The sequence below is a fragment of the Dunckerocampus dactyliophorus genome, chromosome 5 (assembly GCF_027744805.1).
Source record: "Dunckerocampus dactyliophorus isolate RoL2022-P2 chromosome 5, RoL_Ddac_1.1, whole genome shotgun sequence".
Taxonomy (NCBI): domain Eukaryota; kingdom Metazoa; phylum Chordata; class Actinopteri; order Syngnathiformes; family Syngnathidae; genus Dunckerocampus; species Dunckerocampus dactyliophorus.
Genome location: NC_072823.1, coordinates 11217572 through 11238719, shown reverse-complemented (window position 1 = coordinate 11238719; position 21148 = coordinate 11217572). Strand labels below are relative to the sequence as shown.

The window sequence follows — 21148 nt, the reverse complement described above, 5'->3', positions numbered from 1 at the left end:
CTAACAGACAAAACACTGCACTCCAGGCACATACACATCTGTTACAGCACATCTACTGTAATCGACTGAAGCTGCAACAAAGCAGTCGTATTTCACTGTTGCACAGCTGGTAAAAATCAGTACGCATGCCATGATGTTGGTGGAGAACTACTGGCATATCTGCTGGAGGGATGCAAATTTGTTGGCAGAATGAAGTCTTAAAGAGATAAAGGTGGGGAGAGGTGTCTTAACAATCATGTCGTGGAACAAAAGTATTTTAACTCCAAACTAAAATATCGGTGTGTAGTTGGGTCTTTAGGTGTTGTACTTTAATTTTCAGATTGCAAATACCTCCAAAAACAAGGTTGCCATGCACAGTAAAGAGACAGTAGTTCCATAGAGCAGTACAATCCTTATTGTACTTTAATGTTGTTTCTAGCGCTCCGTCACACAGAGCAAAAAGGTTTAAACCATAAATAAATAAAACACAGGAATGTCTCATCTTGCTTCCATGGTGGGCTGTGTCTTCTGTATAATTTAAGCAACTGAGTAACAATTTTCAGTTCAGTGTTAATTAGTACCTAGCAGTACCAATTCAAAACACAGGTTATCTCAAGACTCTCCATGTGGATCAGGATCAAGACCAAGAAAACACTATGCATGCATGAAAGAACCAACAGAACCACACATGAGCAAGTACTTTGGTGATGGTTGAGATAGAGTAGCGGGTTAGAGAGTAGAGAAAGAAAGGCAAGACTAGGGAGATAAAACAGTGCACATGACAATGTATAATAATAATGGTAATAATAACATGCAATCACTTTTCTTCTTTTTTTGGCCATGTAACCGAACAATATACAATATGTGGAAATATTTAGGGCAGCTTTTTTTTCCTGTGGTTGTTTTGTGAGTCCATTTCAACTGTATTTTATTGCAGTCAAGTACTTTTACAACATTTCCTTAATTTGTGTGTGCCTATTTGCATAACTTCTCATATGCTGAAGTGCAACAAGCTTTCAATGCCACACCTGTCCCTGAAATAAGTTGTGCGTTGACTTTTAGTCATCGGTTGCTATGGGAACTGCGGAGGTGCTATCCATTTAGTAATAACCCTACGCAGCAATAATTCTGCATTAATTGCATGTGGCACACAGTGACTGTGAGGCATACTGCTAAAAAAAGTATTTAATAAGAACATTTCATTCATTCAGATCTAGGATGTATTATTTTAGTGTTTCCTTTATTTTTTTTGAGTGGTGTAGTTTAAGACTATATGAAAAGACGCTATGATGTAAATTAAATATTACGGTCCACGTACTCTTATGTGTAGGACAACCAAATCTTACACAATATGTTCCACCTAAGGGGACAGCATTACATTTTCAAACTTTCCATTCAATAGACCTTTTCATGTGTTAACACAATGGCATGAGTGCAATGTATTAACAGGATACACACATACTGTAGAACAGGACAAGTTTGTCCCACATAGACATTACACCTCTCTCAATTAGAGTCTCTGAAGCCATACTGTATATAAAAAGTATAACAGTAAAACAGCAAGGTACACAGTTACACTATTGAGCCTTTTAATTCTCATAGTGACTGAATATGACAGATTTTAATATTAAGCTGCTGGTAAAGTTAAATTGGGTGAAGGTGGAATAACTCAAATCATGATATAAATGAGGGCAAAGTCAGTAGAGAGCCCTGTCCTTTCACCCATTTGCTCATTTCGAAGGCTGTAATACCTGACTCAATTGTATAATTGACCGGGGCACTTGTTTTTAAAGTCCATCAAAATGACCACTGGGCGTTTATTTCTAGTGCTTCCATGGTCACAGAATCTGGTTTAATTGATGAGTTTCTGTGTGTGGGGGTGGAGGAACGTAGCTGCTAATTGACTGTCTGTTAAAGCTTTTAATGAAGAGTGGGCAGTCAGCTCTCCAATTAGCTGTGGGAGAACCATCAGGGGAAAAATAGCGGATGGGTGCTCAGGAGAGAGTGTGAAGTGGGGGTGAGAGTGGGTGATGAGTGCAAAGAAGTACAAGCGCACTGCAGTCAAAAGTGGGGAACATGATAAATGATGTTTTCTCAGTTCATTTGTGTTTGTGTCATTACTGAAGTCCTGGAAATGAGTTCCTGGTTGTGTTTTGCATACACACAGACTCAGGGAATGACTCCAACAACAGCACTGTAAAGTTTATAACAAAGTTATTTAGGGTGCGCTCACGCTCATCATTTTTGAGTCTGTTTGCTCTGCTACTATGGTTTGTTTGGTCAAGCGTGAACGCAGTCCACGGCCAAAAGTACGGGTCCAAACAGAGTGACCGCCTGAGGGATGGGTGTCGGTCCGTGTATGAGCGGCCTCTAGTCCTGAGTGAGGCATACAGTGGCGTAAAAAAGTGTTTCCTCCCATGATTTTGAGCATGAACTGCGTTTTTAAGGTCATGCCACAGCATCTCAATAGAATTCAGGTCAGGACTTTGACGAGGCCACTCCAAAGTCTTCATTTTGTTTTCTTCAACCCTTCAGAGGTGGACTTGCAGGTGGATCATTGTCCAGCTGCAGAACCCAAGTTGGTTTCAGCTTGAGGCCACAAACAGATGGCCAGACAATCTCCATCAGGATTTTGTGGTAAACAGCAGAATTCATGGTTCCATTTATCACAGCAAGTCTTCCAGGTCCTGAAGCAGCAAAACATCTCCAGACCATCACACTACCACCACCATATTTTACTGTTGGTATGATGTTCTTTTTCTGAAACACAGCAGTACTTTTACACTAGATGTAATGGGACAAACCTTCCAAAAAGTTCAACTTTTTTCTCGTCAGACCACAGAGTATTTTCCCAAAGGTCTTGGGAGTCATCAAGATGTTTTCTGGCAAAATTGAGACGAGCCTTAATATTATTTTTGTTCAGCAATGGTTTTTGTCTTGGAACTCTGCCATGCAAATCTGCCAAGTGAGGCCTGCAGTTCTGTAGATGTTGTTGTGGGGTCTTTTGTGACCTCTTGGATGAGTCGTCGCAGTGCTCTTGGGGTAATTTTGGTTGACTCCTGGGAATGTTCACCATTGTTCCATTTTTTGCCACTGTGGTTTGCTCCCAAAGCTTTAAAAATGGCTTTAAAACCTTTTCCTGACTGATAGATCTCAATTAATCTTGGTTAAGTTAATCACTTTTTCACACAGGGCCATGTACTCTTGGTTCATTTAAAAATGCCATTTTGTGTTCAGTTGTGTTGTCATCGACTAATATTTACATTTGTTTGATGATCTGTAACATTCAGTGATGATCTGAAACAGTCAAGTGTGACAAACATGCACAAAAAATATGAAATCAGGAAGGAGGCAAACGCTTTTTCACACCACTGTATGGACAGGAGGACCACATCAATGGACCAAAACACCGGATGTGACATCACCAAATTCAAGCAAAACTCTGCGATGCATAGCAACACCCAACAGAAAGCTGAGTGAAAATCATGAAAAAATTAATTCAATATAAGGATAGATGTGTAAATACAGTAGTTAAACATACCTGGATCTTTTCAACAAGGGAGTCGTGTTGCTTATTACGGTTCGCTGAAGTCGTCAGAAACACCGTGTCCTTGCCACACTTCTCCTTTATGATTGTCTTTAAATAATCATTGTTGTTACATCCCAGCTAGTAAAATGTTAGCTGAAAAAACCTACCATAGAAAGGACATCCCTGCAACGGTATGTGACCTGGAAGACATCATGTTGTTTTGGGTGCGTGATGCTGTTGGATAATGTATACGTAATGTACAGCTACACCATCCAATTGAGGCACAACTTTATGCATATGCCCAACTGAGAGCATTATTTGGTCCTGCAAACCAGACTGCACTAAATGGATGGGGGAGGTTCCATTGTAAAGTGACTATATTAAACTGCACAAGTTGTAATAATGCCAGTCTAGAAGTTCAGATCTCCACCAAACTTCATATGATGAGTACATTTCTCTGCTTGAGTAAATTAATATTGCCTTTGGTAGTGTCCCATCAACAGCAGTAAATAATACTGTTATAACTCCCTGCTGTTTTAGGATCAGAGCTCATTTAAATTTGAAATAAAGATTTAATCGGCCAAACTTGACAGTAGGATAACATTGACTCTAGTATATCCTCTACTTCCTGAAGTGCTTCTCTTAACTCCACTCCAGAAGATCAGATGTCTTTCAGAAGTGACACAATAGGTAAGGGACTGTCGTGCAAAAATTCTGTGACTGTCGTATGCTAATCTCCATATTTGATCATGTGTGTACAATTACTCCTAAATATAATATATGTATTTAGGGGTGAATATGAATCTGTGACTGGACAGTCACAGCTTCAATCCTGCTGCAGACAAAAAAGAAATTGCAACATCTTGTTGGAGAGATGCTAGTCTGCTTCCTCGAAGTAGCCCTACCCTCAGTGATTATACAGTAATTAAGCTGTCACAAATAGATTTACAGGATATTCATAAAGGGCCTGTTTATTCTTCAATAAATTGCGGTTGAAGTTGAGTTAAAATGCAAGTCTGCAAGTTATCTCGGAAGCTGGAGGCATAATCTATAAATAAGTGATGCGCTTTAAAGTGTATTCATATAGTTTTTATGTGGATGTGTGTGTTGCAGGTGCAGTGGAGGTTAGGAAAGAGGGTCTCGATGCTCAAATCAATCGCCTGGCTGAACTCATCGGACGACTGGAGAATAAAGTAAGAGCCCACCCAAACATTCGCCTACACGTGTGTATGTGTGTGTTTGTGTGTGTCAGACCTCATCTAGTGAATGATGCTCCTTATGCTTCTTTGCTGGTGCCCACGTAGCTGACTGACATGACCCTGCAATACAAAAATAATGTTGACTCCCATGTTGACGTCTCCAATTGAAGGTAAAATAAAAATAGGTTAATCTAAGAATTTTAAAAAATACTTCTGAAATGGTCTGGGTTGAGCTGTAAAAGAGAAAAACAGAGCACAGTGTTTGGTCCAGTGAAGAAAATGTTAAGCCTAATGGATCTCCCGCAGACTCAGCTGTCTTTAAGAGAACACTGGAGAAAGCTATGAATAACTAAGGTCAATATCCAGCCCTGGGGGCAGGGATGTAGCAAATAATCCCTTTTGAAAAAATTAATCAATTGGGCCTGTAGTACAATAAATGATACAAATGATATATATCAGAAATACACATAGATGACGTAACAATTATGTGCCGTCATTGCCACACATATAATTGAATTTAATGTGTGCCATAGCAAACATTACATTGCTGCCTACTGAGATACTGAGATGACTTTTTGCGTGTTTAAGAGTAACCATACTCCTACTTTCGCTTTACGTTGATGAATAAAGGCGCCATTATGACGTTCGAAGGATGCTGCTGCTGCTTAGCACTTTAATACCGCTACGACACTACTACGACGATGACGGTTTGGGACAAGACCCGATCGAACCTCTTGCTGGTGGGACAACTTTGACGAGCATGTTGTTATTTTGGAAGAATGGCGTGAGAATGTTGGCAAGGATACTGTGATTGTGTTTGACTGAGTTGCTATATATGCCTGCTGTGCGCTACATAACTACTGTCATGTCAGTTAGGCCCTGTCTACACGGGAACTTTCTTGAATTTTTAGAAAATAGTTGCATCCAGACAGGAACGGATAACTGAGTGAAAACGATGTAATACATAAGGCACACCTACGTGTGGTGCTGTGAGCAGATACGCGGATGGAACCACGTGACACACCAAACCATAGAAGAAGAAAGAACGGCTGTGCATTAAGTCTGTCGTCTTCAGCTTTTCAAGGCTCGTCTAGACGTACGACAAAGTGGAATTACATGTGTGCCATTTTCTTAAGGCAAGAACATACTGGGAGAAGGTCGACTGCGGTGAGTCATGACACTCGAAATATTGATATTATTTTGGCTTGTCGTCAAAGCTCACTTCTGGTGACGGGGCGGTGACGTCATCGTTTTTAAATTGTAGCGGATTTGCTAGTCCATACGGAAACGGCGAGCTGGAATTGTCAGATTTTCCGACTCTAGAAGTTTTCAAAAAATACAGTTTCCGGTCACCCGTGTGGACGAGAGGCTGAAACGCTAAAATACTTTGCCGTTTTGACCCCAAAACATTGCCGTGTGGATAGCCACTAAATCACACAGACAGGATTATTTCAGCCAATGGAAAGCGTTAGAAGTTTGTATTCTTTTAATTCTTTTAATACCTGTTAGTCTTTTGTTTTATTATTCTTGTGTTATTTTGTGTTATCCAACCTTTGGCTCAGAAAATTAGACATCCATCCATCCATCCATTTTCTATACCGCTTCTTCCTCATTAGGGTCGCGGGGGCATGCTGGAGCCTATCCCAGCTGACTTCGGGCGACAGGCGGGGTACACCCTGGACTGGTCGCCAGCCAATCGCAGGACACATATAGACAAACAACACACTCACATTCATACCTATGGGCAATTTAGAGTCGTCAGTTAACCTCACCTGCATGTTTTTAGAATGTGGGAGGAAGCCGGAGTACCCAGAGAAAACCCACGCACACACGGGGAGAACATCCAAACTCCACACAGAAATGCCCAGGGGAGAATCGAACCGAGGTCTTCCCGATGTCCAAGCTGTTACCGTGTTGGCCACCGTGCTAACCACTAGACCACCGTGCGGCCCGAAAATTAGACAAACAGACAATATTACTGGATTCACTCTTGTACAAAAGACCTACAAACTTTATTTTTCTGATGACCAAATATTATATTGAATTAATGTTGATAAATCTATATCTAATGAGTTAAATCTTGTGAATATTTTTTCTAAAAATCTAAGCATATAAAATAAACATAAATAAATTAGGTCATAAATAGGTTTTCCGTGCTCTAACTAAGAATAAAATCCATTTATAAAAAAGGAATCCTAAATAAACAAGGGATTACTGTACCTGAACGTGATACTGGAATGACTCACTAACAATCAAAATGAGGACATTTATTCTTCATGAATCTCCAAAATCCTCATATAAACTGCAACCCAACCCATATTACTGGGGAGTAAGGAGGGTTGCATTTTTGTAGAGCAAATGTTCAGGTTGGGTTGTTTTTTTCAAGGTTAAGGAGAATGTTTAAGAATTGTCATGGACAGTTGGGAGTACATTGTTGACATTAAGTGCATCTTCAGTCTGATTTTAAGTCGCTGATTGCCCACTCTTTGCACTCTTTGGAGCTTCCGATCCCATTAGATTTTTATAGCCTTGCCGATCCGATCTGATCCCGATCCTTTTTTTTTTTTTTAACAATATACTTTTGTTACAAACATGAATTTGTGGAATTGAATGTGGTTGTGAAAATAGCTTTCCAAAGCATTAAAAACAATGCAACCAAACTATTACGGAATTCACTTTTTTATGACGCAGCATGACAAACAATATTGTTTGGCTTTTGTAACAAACCTCTGTGAGTCAGGTCCCTAATCCAATAAAAGATCAAATTGGAAAACATGGCCGTGCAAAATACTTTTAGGGTTGGACTAATCATTTGATATGGTTATACATCAATTTGTGGTGTGATTTAGAATATATGACTTTTTTTAACAAACGCTCTTCAACGCAATAGTAATTTATTGACGGTACCTAGCATAAACAACCACCGGTTACAGCAGAATCCCCCGTGTGAGCTCCCCACACCATGACACAGCACTCTGGGCATAGTGAGGGGACTACAACTACGGCTGTAGCTACGGAGCTGAATGTCCAACGTGAAACTAACTTCCCCACGGTACACCACGGACATGTCTGCATGGTGGTGTTGCCTTTTCTTCTTCTTGCGGACGGCGGGAGTCGAGTGGCAACCAGCTTTGAGGCGCATTACTGCACCTACCATGTTGGAGTGTGGCCCACAAAGTTGCGAATGTTATACGGCAACCGGTTCGGCCCAATCTCGTGGCGGAAGCCGATTTTGTCCGATCTTCAAAGTACAGTGGATCGGATCCTAAAGATCGGGACATCCTTAGTGTATGCACTAAGGCATTGGCAGCCAACTACATGCTTTTAGTAGAACAGTACCAATCCAATATACAGTATATAATAATAATAATAATAAATATGTAATCAAAATGTTGGTAAACTATGTGTGTGTCATGTTGGGGAGCAAAAAGTAATTACTTTATTGATATATGATTTCCTTGCAGGCTGTTATAATCTATGTACAGTTACTGTACTGTATATCAATCTTCACTATGCCACTTGCATGCTTTGCATCTTATTTGAATAGCTTGTGCTTGGACAAATGCTGCATATTTGTTGGTAATTAGGCCTCAAGAGCCCCTTTGTTGCCTGTAGGCACACATAGTACAGTAGAATCCTCCCAATGGGAAGAGATATTTGCGCGTACCAAAATATGTTCTTGCATCACCTTTGTTACGTCAACTCCATCGAGGGACATGGAACTGACATGATGTTTTTAATGTGAGGAAAGTAAACCGGGTGACAAACGGAAAGTTAAAAGGCAGCGATGTCGTCCCCACGCTCATCTACTGAAGCTGTAAGTCAACACGCAGTGCCTTGCATTTGAGTCCAGCTGCGACCTAACTGTGTGATATCACATTCTAATCATTCATCATCATCTGTGTGTGTGTGTGTGTGTGTGTGTGTGTGTGTGTGTGTGTGTGTGTGTGTGTGTGTGTGTGTGTGTGTGTGTGTGTGTGTGTGAAACATACCCACTTACCCAAACCCCAGAAGGGTCCCCTACTGTGGTTGGTAACATTTGCAGTGTGCAGTTATCAGTTACTTAATTGGAAGGAGCCTTCATTGCATATTGTGACTTACTGCACTCAGTTTATATGACTCCCATGTGTTCAATGCGGGTAGTAAAACCTTCATATGTTTATTATTGTAGTTATAGCTTGCAGTGGGATGGAACTGCACTGCATCATGCCAAAACATGTTACTCATTGTTACAAAAAAGGAAAAAGATGTAACATGCCCACGCCACCAGGAAACCTATACACGTCCAAGAGTTCACTCTACCACTTAGCCAATTGTACGTCATTAGTTTAAGAAGCCACATACCTTTTATTTAGCCTTTTGATCTTTACACACGCAGTAAGGACAAATGTTGGCAGTGCTGTGGTTCATATACTGTATCTTTTATGTGTCTGGCAAAGGATTCTTTTTTTGTCTATGGGATATTAGTTAAACTCATCTGTGATACTACGATGTTTTGGACTGGTGGTGTGCAATACCACTGATTTCCTTTCCAATCCGATACTGAGTAAAATTCCGGCTGGTATCAGCGCTACCGATCCGATACTGATACTTTGTGCAAATACACCTAATTTGTCTGGTAAATTTGAAAAAATGACAGTATAGATCATAGCATAAAAATAGAATACAAATCAGAGCATTGTGTTTATTTTAAACTTAAAAGCAGGGGTTTCAAAGTCAGTTTAAATGGGGGCCGCTGGAAACAACTATTCTGCCTATAAAGCCTTCTGAAAAAACCTCCGAAACCCGCCAACAACGCTCCTTTTACATGTACCTGTACATTAACCAAGCTACAGCAACATTGATGCGCCGATCAGGGTTTTATGCTGCCGATCATCCATAAGTGAAATCAGCTGATACCGATAGCGATCACACAGATTAAGTGTCAATTTTTAAATGTAATATTGGCTATATCAGGGGTCACTAACGTTTTTTCCTTGTGAGAGCTACTATTTACAAAATAAAAATGGCCAAGAGCTAATCATTTTTGTAACATTTATTTTCATAGCTTATTTCAACCCAAACAAACCAAATATGCTTGTTTTACCAGAACATTAACAAAATGCTGGTATCCACAACTCACATTTTGTATTTCAGAATGCATTTTTTCTAGTGTTCTCACATTATTAACTGAAAACCTGAATGAAAAGCAGGCTTGCAGGCTCCTCATGTGGTCGTGGGGTGGGTCCCTGGTGCCTGCAGGCACCACGTTGGTGACCCCTGGGGAATGTGATATGAACGGGGTATCATACAGTTTAGACAAAACATATTTGCCTTACTTTTTCAAAATCACTGGTGAAACTTAGAGGATCGGTCGCCTTCTTTAAGGAGAATTTTGATACGAGAGCACACAGCACACAAACCAGGATTCCTCCACCGCCGACGATGGCCGACCATCCACTCCGACGAATCCAACCACTTTGTGGGCTATCCGCCTTAGGTGTCCGACTGCCACACACACGTTTGGCTACATTAGCCACCGGCCGACCGATGATCACATTGCGACCTTCGAAAACTCACCACACCCTGCCAAGTGCCCGCCTCCCAAATGCCGCAACAAAAGAAAGCTTTTTAACGCGCCACCCCGGCGAGACGTTTTTCGTGGCATGTTTTGCAGGATGCTAAACTTATATCACTCTTACACTGACAGGTAAGTCCCACACAGCAGACATGTTTGTTTTTGGCTTTGTGAAGGGAACGTGGGCGAGGGACGCTCACTGTAATCTGGATGCTGCAGTGGGGTCGCAGCTGATCGGCGTTATAAAGCAAGTATCGGCATATGCTCTGGTAATGCTTAAAATGACCAAAGTACGACAAAATGCTGTAAGCATTACATGTTATCATGAATGTACCTGTTGCTACATGGTCGCAGCATGTACAGAAAACGCTAAAACGTTATTGGAGTTTTTTTGGAGGTGTTTAAGCGGGCTTTGTAGGCAGAATGGGAGTGTCTCATTGTGTGCATTAATAAGTTGCCTCTTTTTAGCAGTTTCTATATCTTTAGAATGCACAGAAAGTAGAAAGACGTGTGTTGGTGTCTCACATAAGGATTGTATGTGATGGGCAAAATTCCCCCTAAAAAGCGCGTTTTTCCCTAAGTGACTGTTGCCTGCTGCAAGCTAGTGTAAGTTACTGTCCAATCTTGTTGATATGTTGTGCTTCTCCTTGCAGACAGTCTGGTTTGATCTACATCAGAGGCTAACAGACACAGATGGCACCACCAGCGCAGTAAGTCGACTCTAAACAAATAAACGTACCAAACTTAATGCACAGCCTCAGGTGTCGCATCAGTCAGTGCAGCCTTATGGAGGCCATGCCCCCTTTAGTACCTCAGAAGTGGTGGTGAGTGCAATGTAATTAGTGCACAGGAGTGAGCGGGGAGAGAGGTCTCCTGTAAAAGCTCCATGGTCCTGAAATAATTTAGGCTTTTGAAGTTTGCAAATGATTTCCCGGGAAATATAATTCTTCCTTTTCTGTTGTCTAGCCCTGAATAATTTATTGATGTTGGGTATTCTTTTTGAACGACAAATCAAGTCATGTACAATCTTTTAATATCTGATACCCACAGAGGAAATAACATATTTATTCATTTGAAAAGCCACGGGCAGTGTGTGGGCCTTTTGTTTTTTAGGCTTGAGGACAGTTGCCAACTATTTGGCCGCAGTTTCATTCACTATTACACAAGGATAGAAATGTCTGCAGAGAAGACAGCATAGGCTAATATGAACACATTTTCTCCAACTATAGAACTCTTCCATGCTACTATTTAGCGGTCGGGGAAATAATCGATTCTTAGATTCATCGCAATGCGGACATTGACGATTATTAATAGATTCATAAATGTCAATAATCGATGCTGGCGGAACAAAAAAAGAGAACAAAAAGACGGAAAGCCGAAGTGCCGCCCGGACACTTTATGGTGGTGCACTTAAGTGTAGGGCGCTGCCAAAATGGCTGAGCGTAAACTTCGACCCGCAACCGCTGGATTTAAAGCGAGAGTCTGAGAACACTTTGGCTTCCAGGTAAAAATGAGCTGGGCAAGAGTCAGACAATATGCAGGCTTTGTCATACAAGCTTAAAATATTTTGGGAACACGACAAATATGAGTGTTGCACGGTGGCCAAGTGGTTAGCATGTTGGCCATACGGTTCACACAGATCTGGAGGATCTGGGTTCAAATCTCTGTTGGGCATCTCTGTGTGGAGTTTGCATGTTCTCCCTGTGCATGTGTGGGTTTTCTCCCACATTCCATAAGATTAATTAGATTAATTGTTAGATTAATTGCCATCATAGGTATGAATGTGAGTGGAGACCAGTCCAGTCCTCTCAGCCAAAGTCAGCTGGGATAGGCTCCAGCATACCCGCGACCCTAGCGAGTATAAACGTCGGCATAGAAAATGGATGGATGACAAATGTGAGAAACAGCACGTTTCCACCCGAACCAGGAGGAAAAACAACCAGCTGAAGTTGCTGCCACCCAGAGAACCATCGAGCAGGTGATAACCTATTTTCTAACCAACTCGGAAAAGGCGAAGCGAATCACAACTTTTATTATTGCAAAGGATTCGTGGCCGTATTCGATTGTTGAGAAGCAGGGCTTTTGTGCTTTGTTGCAACATCGCAACATTAGTTCACTGACACTGCAATTGTGAATAAGGGCAGCTTAGTTGTTTGGTTATTCATAAGATACTGACGTCTGCAAGCATTATTCTTGTATGAGAGCCGCTGGTACAGAAATCTATATTTTGCATGAAAGCTGCTTTTGACTTTGCTATACAGCAAAAGTATCATTTTGTCAGAGATTCTATGCTCGGGATTTTAGTTTGAATTCAGAAGTCTTTATTTATTTGTGAATAAAGGCAGATTTTTTTATGTTGGTTACTCAGAATATGCTGAAGTTTGTTGATTATATCCATGCTGCTACTGGTGCACTTTACTTTTCCTGCTGGTCCTGTGCAATGGGAAATATGTTAGCTGGTAAATGTAACCTTCCAATTATTAAATGGTAATGGAAGTAAATTCATCTCTTTTATGTTTATTTTAATTGTGGATCACTGCAAATATGCTTGTTTTAGTAGCACACAGTGAGTAAAAATAAATGATATATCGAAAAAAATTCAGCATGAAAAAACTGACAAACTATTGATCACAAAAAAAGATACATCGAGATGCATCAATAATTGTTTTATCACCGCATCGCAGGCCTCTGAATCGTAATCGCATCGAATCGTGAGGTGGCCAGAGATTGCCACCCCCACTACTGTTACGGTTTGTCGTTATACTGTGCATGTATGTGATTGAATTGGGAAAATATATATTTCCTTTCTGCATGAATAGTCTCCTAAATACCACAAGGGTGCTATATAGGGATAAAAAATAAATACTCTTTTTCTTTCTCCAGGAGACCACAGTAATAATCACCTATTGCACTTCAGCCCACTGCACTCACACCATTAGTTGCTGGAAGCAGTGGGAGCCCTGAATAAATTGATTGGTTGTCGTGGGCACAGACACATCCTAGCTATTACAAAAGAACACTTACATTATTTGGAGCGGGAGAACTTTAAAGTTTGTCTTTAAAACGCAGCCCAGATCACTGCTTTAACAAGAACATTTAATTTAAACAAGGAACGTACTGTTACCGGTACTCAGACATATAGTTAACCTTGTGAGGAAGTTTGACGGAACTGCACTGCAAGTTGCTTGGTTTTTCAATCACTGTTCATGCAGTCGTTGGTTGGTCCAGATCTCCAGACTAACTTTTTTTACTCGGAGCACGGTGATAAATAACACATTTACAGAATAAAATAACATATTTGTATTATGGAAATCTGCCATGCTAAACAGGACAGTATAAAACTGTGTAAACTGAGTGTCCAGCTGTATGATAGTGCAGATGTATCCAGATTCCTGCACTATTAAAACTACTTTGACAAAAAGATAGGAGAAGTGAGCTATTTGTGTTTTATGTGACTAGAATCATTTCATTTGTAGTTTATTTACAAAGCAGATCTCTACTCAACCAGTGTGCTCATTGTCTTTATACTATTTTGTGGTCATTTCTCATTAAATACAGTAATCATGTCTGAATCGAACAGTTCTAAAGATACCAAGTTCAAGCAAATATGTTTTAGTGTATGCCTTTAAAAGTGTATTCAATTTGCAACTTGTGCAAGTCAGTGAATCCCAAATGTACCCCTTCAGACATTTGACTTGAAGCCGTGTACCCCCTGCTACTGCACTCTTAAAAAAACACAAGCCATTTTTACATTTCATTACACAACATGATTAATTGGTTAATTAATTATATGGCAAGTAATTCTGGTTCAAAAATGTTTATTGTGTATGGTCAAATTTTGATAAAAGTTTTAGATGAGCACTGATAAAAAGATAAGGTGTGAATTTCTCTTGGAGATGAATAAAGTATCTCAGTATCGTCCTACATATCTTTTATTTCAGCCGGATGTTGGGATCCTTCCCTTTGAATGGGTGGAACCTGAGCTTCACTTTTGTCCACTTACAATTGCCATGACTTAAAACTGCATATTAATTATAAAGGGAACGTTTAACAAACATGATAAAGCAGTATGCAAAGTACAAAAATACATACAAGAAGCGATAAAGCCTCATTTTCAGGGGAATCCCCACTCTCTCATCCTGACACGCACATACTGTACATTGACAGGTTTTCACAGTGCGGGGAACACCAATATAAGTTAAACCTTCAAGTTAATACACAACATAATCATCAAACTTACTTACTTATTCATATAACTCACACGGAGCAATTAAGAACTCCATGCCGTGTCTCCTGCCTTCTTTCTGCTCTGACTGTGCGCTCTGCGCTGTGAGGCGTTCAGGCACACTCGTAATTGGGAGTGTTCGGCGCAAATTGTTTTTCATTTTCATTCATGTACCCACAATGACAATTGGCGTACCCTTGTGGGGTACCCCACTTTGGGAACCTAGGGTGTAAGTCAATTGTATTCTCCACGTATACTCTATAATATTTGCAAAGACAAGGTCAAAAACAGTCATTCATTCATTATATGGTAGCATGCGGAAATTCGGTGTCCAAAAATCAATATATTCATTCTAAGTGTATTTTGTGTGCTAGCAAGTGTGTGTAATTAGCGTGCAAACTTGTAACTAAGAAATTCCTTCATGGAAGACAGCACAGTAAAGAGCAAAAACAAAAACACAATCCCTCTCGTTCTAATGTTGGCATCCTTCTGTTTGAATGGGTTGAATTTGAGCGTCACTTTTGTTGTCCACTCACGGTGGCTATGGTTAAAATCTGCACATTTATTTAACACCAAATTGAAGGGGAAAGTTTAACAATCGTGATAAAGCAGTATCCGAAATACAAATATGCATACAACCAACGATAAAGCCTCATTTCCGAGGGAATCACCACTCATAGTGACAGTTTTTCACTCCTGCGCCATGACTGGAACACCAATATGAAATAAATATTCAAGATTAAACACTCATAATGCGCAGAATAATCATCAAACTTACATATTTGTTCATATGATGCACACAGAGCAATTAACAACTTCATGCGCTGTCTCGTTTCCGCTCCGTTCTCCTCGCGCCGCAAGGTGTTCAGGCTCACTCGTGATTGTGAGTGTTAGGCACTACTGTTTTTGATTTTTATTCACGTACCCCCTATCACATTTGGGGTGCCCCTGGGGTTACGCATACCCCACGTTGGGAAGCTAGGCACTATAGTATAATGTTTCGTCCCAAGTAGATATTATTTGGTCTTTAGTAGAAGCAGGATTATTTACAACTCATGGAAATAATTGCACTTAGAGTAGCTTGGCTTTGCATTTCATTGTTTTGTATTACTATTTACAGCCAAAACTAATTTTATGTTAAAAAAAACATAAAATGGCTAAATATATTATTTTGGATGGGAAAAAAACACATCGATGGTCATTAATAAAAGCCAGGAATGGTGTAAGCATGTAATATACTTGACATAAAGGTTTCAAGAAGAAAGGCTACAAGAGTAATTGCCTCTGATGGTTTGTTATGCAGTAGCACACACAAATTCAGCTTCTTCGAAAGTACTAAAAGATGGAAAAGAAATCCCATTAACAGAAAAGACAGCATGCGAAGTAGAAGACACAAGAAAACACACATCTAAGCAGCGCGATTGCTGCGTTGGAGTTGCTGAGGCGACCGGGGCCACCCCACAGGAAGCGACAAGACGACCATAACAGGTATGAAACCAGCAAAGAGCCGGATTACTGTAGATGCATTATACTCGTCTTGCGCTTGTCAGCGCGTGGCTGTTAATGATGTCTGTCATTTGAAGTGTGGTAGAGCAAGCATATTCGCTCTATCTGCTCAGTCTTTTGAGCCTCTCGAGGCGCCTCAGAGAAGAGAGAAGAAACAATAAGAACAAAATAAACTGGCAGAATATTGAAAACTGAGAATGCAACATGGCTAAGGCAGCCAGTGAGGGAGATTATAGCGTAATAAGAAGTGGGTAATAGAAATGCGAAGAAGGAATGAGAAAGTGTTACGGTCAAGGGGACAGAAGCCTTTTTCTGTCTCTCAAAAATAGGTTATATCACCATCGCCTCAGGTGTGTTTAACAGCTTGAATTTGCCCTTATTCCTTTTTTTCATACAAAATCTTTTCACCACTATTATTGTCTAAATCCATCCATCCATTTTCTATACCGCTTCTCCTCATGAAACACATAATTAACTGCAGCCAAGGTTCCTTAGCAACGAGCGTCCACACTTATTTCCTATCATGCACAAGTATAGCCTCTAATTTATTTGTCTTTGTTTTGTTGAATATATCAAGTATAGGCAGTGACGTTGAACAGTTGTTAAACATGGATGTTGTTGTAGCAAATGGTGTTATTATGTCGAGCCTCAAATAGTGGTGACTGCTCTAATAGATGCCTAATAGATTGCGGTGCGTCATCCGTTTAAACAAATAGCTCTCCTCAAATTGAGTGGATGCTTCCTTTTTGCAAGAAATTAACTACGCCAGGTTTTGTATACTATTACTAGACTTTACTCATAGCACTGCATTTTTGATGCACTAATAAAAGGACACATACATGCTCAGTAGTTACTAAGGTTGTCACAAGATATCGCAAGATTAAACCATGACGAGACTTCTCGTTTAGAAAAAAATGTCTCATGTGTACTAGGCCTGGGATGATAATAAATCAAATGATAAAGTTCTGTCTCTTCGGAGCCTATGGTCCAATTGGAGCTGAACACTCAGGGGAAAGACTTTCAAGAACAGATTGAAGATCCTGAGCAATCCAGTCTGATCAAACGGAATCATCTTTTCAATCATAACCCAAGCTTGAAGATGGAGACTGAGAATGCAGATCTGAAGGCACGTGTAAAAGTTCTTCAAGAAACAAAAAATGTTCTCACGGAGCACAACAAGTCCCTGAGTGAGGAGCTGAAACTGCTTGAATGTTGGTGTGAGAAGATGAAAATGGGGAAAGCTGACCAGTTCTTCAAGAACGTAAGTGCACTGAAGACAGACCAACTGGTTGCATTGTTCAGGCAGCTATACAGGAAACCGCAAGAGTAAACATTTCTCACATGGAGGAGGAAGAACACAGGGTTCTTCAAGAAGACAACCACATGACTAGTAGACTGACGACCTCTCAAGAACTACTAGAAGTATTGGATATCTTGACCCCTCTCAAAGAACTGGCCCAAAAGGTCAAACCACAAGTGGAAGAATGAGAAAACGCTCTGGAAGACCCCTTCCGTTCTTCCCAGAATGGATGGGATCATGAACAAGGAGGGCTACCACACATTCACCATTCAAATTAACAGCAAGATGGATGAAACTTGGACACAATTGGGTTCCAACAGGACAATGATCCCACACACAGATCAAAACTGGTTTTGGAGTGGATAAAGTCAACTTCAGGAATGTCTTTCCAAAGTGTCAACCTCAATCCCCTTATTGACTATGCTTAAAAGGACGCCAGAAGCTTGTTGATGGCTACAAAACGCATCTGGTTGAGCTGAATCTTGTTCAGGAATATTTAACCAAAACCAAATGTTAGTGGGCGTGTATGTATATGCTATATTTGATCCTAAAATAATTGAAGATGCACGTTGTGTAATCATTACACCCTGGAAAACAGTTATGTTTCAAACAAATCATGAAGCACCCAAAATGAATGACATTCATGCCCATGTTGTGTGTGTGTAAACATCTGACTGCATATCTATATGGATTTGACAGTCAGCTGTCATGCACAGCAAACACTGTCCACTGCAGACAAGTCTAATGATGTATAGTAGGATCAGATGAAATAAGTGCAAACAACAGTAGCACAGCTCTTCCGATTGTCTGTCTTTCTGAGTCAGCATGCAATATTTGATCTATTACAACGTTCGCTCAATAAACATGGATCAGAAAGTCAGGACAAGTAAGGTACTGCAGACAATAGAGAATGTTTGTGTGTGTGTGTGTGTGTGTGTGTGTGTGTTAGTTTGGGGCAGGAAGGACAACACAATTTAAAGTCACGTCAGAAATCCCTGGGATGTCATCAAACAAAATGAACAAGGCTACAAACGTAAGAGAATTGTGGGCAAAAGTCAGTAGTTATTTTATCAAAGATAATTTCTGGTCACCTAACCACAGATGTCTCGGAATGGAGGGATTGTGTGTTTGAGACAGAGAGAGCAGTAATCAACAACAGCGATGTCCATCATTTTGCCCAGTGTGGAGTGGAAGTATTACGAAGAATATAGTGTTCCCTCGTTTATCGGCATTCCTCTACCTCAAAACCAAAGAGCTAAATTTTGGTCTCGCCTGACCACAACACATTCTCCCAAGCCTTTTTCGAGTCATTCAGGTGTTCATAATCCAGCCTGCACATGTGTCTTCTTGAGCACGGGGACCTTGCAAACACTGCAGTGTCCATAATCGTGAAGTGTGTTACCAATGGTTTTCTTGGTGACTCATGCCCCAGCTGGCTTGAGATAATTAACAAGCCCCTCCCGTGTAATTCTGGGCTAGTCCCTTACTCTTCTGAGAATCATTCATACTTCACGAGGTGAAATCTTGCGTGGAGTTCCAGAGCGAGGCCCATTGACTTTTACCTTGTGTTTCTTTCATTCAGCCAGCAGTCTTAATCCCACCAAGCTTCTTACTCAAGGGATATGATTTATGGGCACATAACGGAGTCTCATAGTCAGAATTATTGCAGTTGGTAAGGGATCAAATATGCATTTCACTCAAATTCAAATTGATTTATACTTTCTTTTTTTTTTTAAATAACCCTACTATAATGATTAGACTGGCCTTGTGTTTGTAAGGAGTTAAAATATGCAGGGGATCATCATCAGGGGATGTTTGCTTTAAGGGTGACTTGTACCTTTTGCTTTGACACTGTTTCTTTTGGCTTTTCTCTGTATGCTACTGCCTCTCAATGAAGCTACCTCAAAGTTGGCTGCTTCTCATTGTAATCTTATCATTTTGTACTACAGTAGTGAACAGGTCAGGAAAGCATGAGATGAAAACCATTTTCCATTCATCCGTATATTATTATCATCCAAAGAATGATATGCAAATTATACCTGAAATAATCAAGGGCTTCTGGCTTTTTGATTGGAATAATTGAGGGATTCCTTGGGACCAGAGAATGGGAGTTATCAGGGAAATGAAAATTAATACAAATAAGAATGTTAAATTAATTTAATTTTACCACAAAGATGCTTGGGGAAATGACAGAATCTGGAGGCTTCCGCGCAGAGGAGCAGGGGATGGGGGTTTCCAAGAAGAGGAATGCTGCAGATCTTTGAGGTTTCGAGAAGTGGGGCAGCATAGTGAAGTAGGGAGGGAAGGCATGAGGAAACGACACAATGGGGGAGTGCATGGGAGATGAGAGGTTGAGAGCAAAATGAAATGTGAGATGAAGACCTCTGTGTGGGTATGTCTTAGTTGCCATGGTGATGCTAGACTTATCTCCTCCCCACGACAGACACATTGTTCTGCTGTTTTCTCTGTACCCCCACCAATACATTAACACACACTAAATATTGTGTGAGAGCCTGCGTGGATTGCAGGCTGATTGAAACTGATTGTTTCAATGATGTATTTTCACGCAATTACATTTTGAAAAATGTTTAGTCACAGGAAAGCCAGAAAGAACAATGCTGTTTGTTAGTCGTTTGCATTTGTAATTAGACATAATGTATATTATCTTGGCTTTGATTTAGATTTACATTCGACAGACACTTAATTTAGTATAAATGAAGAACTTTGTGAGTTGTCTGTTTGCATTTACAACATAAGGAGAAACACACACAAACAAAATAGTAATTAGCAAGTTTTACAGGAAACAATTTAATAAGCACCACTGACATTTTGGCAAGTACCGGTACAATATCTACAAAAAGATCACTTACTGTACATCTTCAATGGAAGAACATAATGAGCATCTCTGAGGAATCCATGTATGTTTAGACACTCTTGAGTTTGGAATGAAAACCACCTTGGAAATACTTGTGAAGTTTAACGTTCTCCATGCCCTCAAAACGTAACAGAATTTTTGTGACGAGGGCTGCTGTAGTAAAATCATACAAAAAAGTTAAGACAACACAAAGACATTTCTATGAGTGGTTCTCGGAGTGGACTGTTTTTGCAATGTAATGTCTGGGTCCTGCTATCGCAGTTCTCTAATGACTCTGGAGTGGTTGTGTGTATCAGAGATGGACAGGAGGTGGTGTACACGACAGTGATCGCTGACTTTGTAAAGTGGTCCCAGGCAAACCACCTGCTCCTGAATGTGCACCAAAGAGCTGGGGACTCCAGTGGAGTCCATCACCATTCAGGGTCGGGAGGTGGCAGTAGTGGACCACTACAAGTACTTGGGAGTCCAGATGAACTGGAGACTGGACTGGAAGGACAACAGCAATTTTGTCTACAAGAAGGGCATGAGCAGAACTCTACTTCGTAAGGAAGCTTAGGTCCTTCAATGTGTGTAGCAAGGTGCTGGAGAAGTGGTTGCCAGTGCCCTGTACTTTGCTGTGGTTTGTTTGGGGAGCAGCGCCAGCAAAAAGGACATAAGCCGGATGGACAAACTGATCCGGAAAGCCGAACAAGTTATCAGCGGTCAGCTGGAGGCGTTTGTAACAGTGAGAGACAAGAGAACACTGGACAAACTGCTCTTCATCACGGACAACCCCATCCACCCACTCAATCAGACAACAGAGGGGCAGCGGAGATCATTCTCCAACAGACTCCTCCAGTTTCGTTCCCACAGTGTGAACGGTGTCTCTGATCAGAAAGAGGTTCCTGGTCTGAATCTTTGTCAGTTTGGGCTTCGGCTGTTTTCCCCAGAAACAAATAAATAAACTGAAGGGTTGCAACGGAAGATTTTTAAACCCCC

General features: G+C 40.7%; 1 protein-coding gene across 1 annotated transcript in view; it reads left to right on the top strand.

The window, feature by feature from the left end:
- necab2 (N-terminal EF-hand calcium binding protein 2) overlaps nucleotides 1-21148 on the top strand; it is a 115898-nt gene that overhangs the window by 76707 nt on the left and 18043 nt on the right. The window contains exons 8-9 of the mRNA XM_054776020.1: nucleotides 4622-4701; nucleotides 10918-10974. Coding sequence (XP_054631995.1) covers nucleotides 4622-4701; nucleotides 10918-10974 — 137 coding nt within the window. The remainder of the gene's footprint in view (nucleotides 1-4621; nucleotides 4702-10917; nucleotides 10975-21148) is intronic.